Here is a 5,688-nt window from a genome sequence, read left to right on the forward strand (position 1 = left end):
GCACAAAAGATAGTGTCTTAATTTCACCGGTTCACTTGTAGCATTAGCAATTCATCTATACACTTCGTGAACAATTAAACAACTCAAATGTAGATCTGCTCGTCTTCCTCCATCTTGTGGTGTAGTCCGACAGACTCGACGGCAAACTCGCCAAATTTAATCTCCTCACCCGTTTTGCCAATCAAGAAGCGCTTCTTGTAAATAAGATTGGGGTAAATTTGCTCCGTCTGCACTGCTACGAATCTCTCAGCACGTGCATTACCTCCACGCGGAGGTGCAAGCCGAGCCCGTTCGTTTGGTAACACGAGGACCAACACCGTCAACAGCAGTAGCACACCGCATCCCGTCCACGTACACACGTTGCCTACCTTGGTATTCGTCAAGAAGACCTTTACTCGTCGTGTATCAGTATCAACAAGTCGTCGTTGGGTCATCATGATCTCCACACCTGGTGCATTATCCAATACTCGAGCGTTTTGAAAAATAAACATCAGCGCAGATGCTGCCATCGTCTCCACCATATCGCCACTCACGTAAAAGTGATTGCTGTCCACATACTGGAGGTATGTATCCATTGCAGCCAAGCATGTTTGTGTGCTGTCCTGTGGCCATGACTCTAAATGCTCCAACGTCGCAAACGACGGCGTTTGTCCGTGGTGAAATCTAACCTTGGGCTCCAAGAGCTGAACAAGAGAGACAAAAGATTCTCGACTGCCACTTTGGAGTTGAGTCGAGAGCCACTGTTTAGGCAATACCAAATGGCGATCGCTATCACCGAGCTGGTGGTGCAGTACCTGACAACCTTCTTCAGAAGATGTTCCCGGCTCACACTCGTACGCATCACTATCGAAGCGCCACGATAAACGGCCGAAGGACAGCACCAACGAGCGTGTCGCTACGGCAGCACCACTTTGAACGCTAGCCACAGTCGTGAAACCATACAGGAATGCCGCGTTGGACGTGTTCATTCGCGCTATTCCAACCTGCTTGCGTGGCAGACGCTGTCTGAGGTTTACATGGGGCTCCAGCAACGCACAACTGGTTTCACCACATACGACAGAGGCGTTGTCCGGGCTGCGCAGCGGCAATTTCAGCGTCATGGCATGTAAATCCATCAATGAACTCAGGGTCCTCGTCTCGAACGAAGCCTCTACACTAACAATTTCCGCCAGAGGCAGTCCCATGTCGAATACAGATCTCACGACATCGTCCAGAAACTCGTCCGCGTTTAGAGGGGGCGTGCTGGCTTGGTTAGCGCTGGTTGCTCTCACACTATTCGATAAGATGGTTCTCCCTTCCAGCCACAACTCGTAAGCCGTGGCTAGAGACATTACCTCGCTGAGCTGCACGTCACTAGCTGCATCCTCAGCACCAGGATGAGAAATCTCGACGCGCTTCGTTGCTTCCTCATGCGTCCACCCGTTCCCGAACTCGACGCCCCAATCGCGTAGGGGAAAGCCGAAAACAGCCTTTGGGGCTGCAGTTAGCAGCGTACCAGCATCAAACAGATCTGTCCCTGTAGAACTACACGTCGACATCTCCAGAGGCCGCATAGGGTCCACCTTCCGTGCCAAGGCTGTCTTCAAGACAGTGTCCCCCAGTCCTGCTACTCCCAACATCGTTTCTTCCTGCAATAAGAACCTCGTCGTCGTAGTCGAGTTACTGTTGTTGTCTGCAGTGTTATCATCTTTCTGGTTGGCCTGCACGGCCGAAAGTGAACTGCCCACGGCCATCATGACGGCTGGGATGAAGATCGTAAGTGCGAACTTCTTGAACTTGCTCTGCTTTTTGGTCGCTGGATCGTCGCTCGGATACCACCTCAGGTTGTGCAGGTATACGATAAAGACGGGGAAAATCTCTTCCACGCCAAGGCCCACGATAGACTCGATGAAGCCCATTATAAGACCGATGTATGAGTTGACCGTATCCACTTTAGTATCAGCGGTGCCCACAGGAACGCCCTTGTCCACCACGAAACCCTCGCGTAGCCACGCAGCGATAGCTGTCATGACGGCGGCCGTGAATACCACCAGCACCGCGAACCGCTTCCACCGCAGAATGATCTCGGGTCGCGGTTGGGCCAGTTCCCCGTACGCGACTTCGTCGTGGGCGTCGCTGTCGCTTACGCTGTCCACGCGAAGGCGACCGATATTGTCCACAACCAAATACGGAGACGTTGTCTGCAGGTCACTGCGCTGCTCAGGCCGTACGCCGCGGCTGCTGGCCAAAATGGCGTGCGGCGATTCACACTCAAAAGCGTCATCTGTGTACGAGGACATGCGGTCCTGCTCCAATTGCCGGCGCTCGGCCAATTGCACTTCGTACTTGGCTTCCGCTTCCGCTTGCGCTCTGAGTGACTGGTGCGGCTGCAGAGGCGCTGTGGGTGCACCTGGAAGCCGCTTCCTGCTGCCACTCATGATACACAACGTAGCGCTACAGCACGACGTTTACTTTATCTTGAAAATTGTATGTGTGAGTGAGATGGGCAGTGGGGAAATGGTGATATCGAATTTAACAGACATGTTAAATAAAGAATGCCTTTCAATATATTGCTCTCAATACAGAATAAAAACAACTATAGACAGGGAACTCTTCGGTCAAACAAACAAAGCAGCTTTGAACCTGCTAGCGCGGCACAACAACTGGCTTTACTGGTACCATTGGTTCTACCAAAGTGCGGGTGCAACGCGGAACCAAATGAACCTACCCATGATGAAGCTACTGGGACTCCCAATTTGGGAGCTACGACATGTTGTAGTACAAATTGTACGACCTGTAGATCAGGAAGGTTTGGATGCAGCCACCACTTTTTCTCTGCATCAGATTTCATATCGTAGACCCCTTAACTGTAATAATGCGCACAAACAGTCCATATAATTTCCTTTAATTTGGAGTAAATGTTTAAGTTGCTATGGCAATTAGTGTTGCTCATTACCTCTTACCTATTATGGATGCTGGGATTTTAAGAAAGGTTCACTTCCGCGATGGACCAGCGTGGAGGAGTTCCGACCGGTCTTCGGTTCGGAGATAGCGCTGGCGCCTCCCCTGCGTCCGCCAAGACAGACACCTCCACTTTACACTCGAGCAACTTCATGCCAGTCTCTTTACCCACTGCCGGCAATGGCGGCGACGACCTGCAGCGCAGCTTCGCCCCGGGTGAGTCGACAATCAACGACATGGCGCGCACCAACGCGCTGGCCGACCGCAACACCATCGTGGACATGAGTCTGCGGCTCGCGCGCTTCGTGCTGTGCGTGGCAGTGGCACTTATCTTCGCATTCGGCTTTGCTCTGCTCACGAGCAACAAGAAGACGCTCACATACGTGTACGAGAACAAACTGCCAGCCAACGAGACGCTGTCTACCAAGGCCTCGTCCGTCGTGGAGGACTACAACACGCTCTTCGGTTATATACTGTTCGCGGGAGGCAAGGTCTTCGAGGTATTCTGCGAGACGCTCATCTTCCCCACGCTCGCCACATATCTGCACAATTGTAGTCTGTACCCCGGAGACCAGCCAGCGCGGATGCACTCAGTTGCCAAGGCACGCTGCATCTTTTGGGGGCTAAAGACTGTCATTATCCTCATGAACGTCGGATTTACGAGTGTCTATGTTGGTCAAACCACCTATGAAGCCGGGCAACTTCCTCGACGCCTTGCTGTCTCGGACGATCTCGCAACCATGTTGACACAGATAGCGACGCCATGGTCTGTTGACTCCAACGGTGATGTGCTTCACTCGATCCTTCGGACATCGATGACCGGAACTACGACTCCATTCGCGTTCGAAGATACCTGCAAATGGTCAAAACACAACGATGACGACGCAGCACAGCAGTGGGGAGCCTGGGCCGACGACGTGGACACCACATCCGTGAGCTTCAGCTTCCCGTCGCACGCGTGGAACACTGCTCTGCTTTCATCGCACACAACGGTGCCGACGAGGTCAGCGGAAATTCCACTACGCGACTACCTGGCCACGACTGAGAAGTACATGATCACGGACGACTGGGACGTTGCAGAACTGTACTCGACCTTCAAGCAGGGTTTGGCTAAACTGGGGCTAGTGAATGCTTCAGTGGATGCGGCAACTCCTCAGTCATTCGATGAGCTGGTTCATGTGGTTGCGAGTGCTTTGAAGGCAGTGCTACCCGGCAGCACTCGAGTAGGGGATCTGATGTTGCGCCTGGAGCACCGTGAGCTGGCTGGGGACGTGCAGTTTACTAGTCTGACCGTATCAATCCCGGTTGAGGCGAAGGATACGGGAACGAGACTGTGTGGAGCTACCGGTTGTGTCTACGCCACTTCAACAAGTGTCCTGGAACAACTTCACCTGCGGCCGGCCATCTCTATCGCGTCGTACACAGAGGACGAGAACTCCGCCTTAGTCTACAGCAGTTCCAATCAGTTTGTCCAGGAAGTGACGGCAACTCAAACGCCGCACGAGGTACTAACAGTCTCGATGGGCAAGTTGGCGTGGCAGCTGAGCCCACTTCACATTCGCCATGACGCTGCGTGTGTGGATGACTCTGGGTGTCTCGGTCTGAGCCTGCCGTTCACCACAGACGACGGTGTACTACTGGTCGGAAAGGAAGCATTGGCCACAAAAGACTTGATGCACCCTATGGCTCTTGTGACGCTGCATCCGGCCTCAATCCCAGATATGGCTCGTCCGGAAATCGATACACTCACGTCGTGGCACCGACTGGTATCATCGAATGGCATGCTTGTGCGTCCAAGTCCGTCTGAATGCACTTCGTTGGTGGATGCGTACCTAACTCACCTCGAGGCAAACCACTTCTACTTGGACAATCAACTATCCCACGAGATGTACTCTGCAGCGCTGTTTTACTTGGTCCAGCGTGGCGTGCCGACGTCGTTCGCAGATGCCATATCGCGGCGACGTCTCGCTGTATCTGCTGCGATGGCATCCAGTGGCTCTGGTTCCGGTAATACCACAGGGGCTCGTGCTACGACGGACATTGAAGTGAACGTTCCGACTGCGACGGCTTTGGTGACGGTGGCTGGGTGTATTTTCATCGTTCTGCTGATGCTCTGTGTCATTTACCTGCCGACGGCGCGCGTCAAGCTGTCACCCGACACGACACCGGCCGCTCAGTACGTGCAGATCCTGACGGACGACTTGTACCCGGACTTGGTGCACAAGAAGCGATTACGATTCGCAAACGGTGACTGTCTTCTGTTTAACGAGTATGTGATAGACGCGATCGTACTGCATGCCAAGCGCGACCAGACCAAGAAGATTTATCTGTAAATTGGACGTGAAAGTTTTGACTAGAAAGATGGATAAAATACCGTGATAAAGTCTAGTTGTATAACGTTTGGGTTGCTGCTCTCGGTCGACTTCGTGCGTAAGCGTGAAAAATTACTCAGCAAAAGATCTCAGAACCCATCGGCGTCTTCTCACGCTTGCCTTTCTCCTCATTGTTCTTTCGCTTCGTTGGTAGTAACCCAGCCTTCATGTCGCCCACATCGCCCACTCCTGCGAATTATGACCACAAGCTACGCAGCTTGACACCTGTGGAGAGGTCAGAAGCAATGGAACAGAACGACATCTCGATAGACAGTAACACGATTGTGGAAGTGAGCTTGCGATTAGAGCGTTTCGTGATATGTGTGGCTGCAGCGCTAGCCGCATCCGGAGCTTTTCTATTCCTCATGTCGAGGAA

General features: G+C 52.8%; 2 protein-coding genes across 3 annotated transcripts; one reads left to right on the forward strand and one right to left on the reverse strand.

The window, feature by feature from the left end:
• Positions 1 to 2,487, reverse strand: PPTG_20270. 2 transcript variants are annotated; one of them, XM_008918971.1, is made up of 2 exons: positions 369 to 2,487; positions 1 to 262 (listed from the first exon to the last, which is right to left on the reverse strand). In XM_008918971.1, the coding sequence occupies exons 1-2, from the start codon at positions 2,415 to 2,417 to the stop codon at positions 236 to 238; spliced, it is 2,076 nt and encodes a 691-aa protein (XP_008917219.1). In that variant the 5' UTR covers positions 2,418 to 2,487; the 3' UTR covers positions 1 to 235. The 2 variants fall into 2 exon arrangements, with proteins under 2 accessions (XP_008917219.1, XP_008917218.1); XM_008918970.1 differs by having other exon boundaries at positions 1 to 2,487.
• A 459-nt stretch (positions 2,488 to 2,946) lies between these two features.
• Positions 2,947 to 5,421, forward strand: PPTG_20271 (hypothetical protein). The gene has a single exon (XM_008918972.1). The coding sequence runs from the start codon at positions 2,985 to 2,987 to the stop codon at positions 5,271 to 5,273; it is 2,289 nt and encodes a 762-aa protein (XP_008917220.1). The 5' UTR covers positions 2,947 to 2,984; the 3' UTR covers positions 5,274 to 5,421.
• The last annotated feature ends 267 nt before the right edge of the window (positions 5,422 to 5,688 follow it).

This window comes from Phytophthora parasitica, assembly GCF_000247585.1.
Source record: "Phytophthora parasitica INRA-310 unplaced genomic scaffold supercont2.405, whole genome shotgun sequence".
In the NCBI taxonomy this organism is placed as follows: Eukaryota; Oomycota; class Peronosporomycetes; order Peronosporales; family Peronosporaceae; genus Phytophthora; species Phytophthora nicotianae.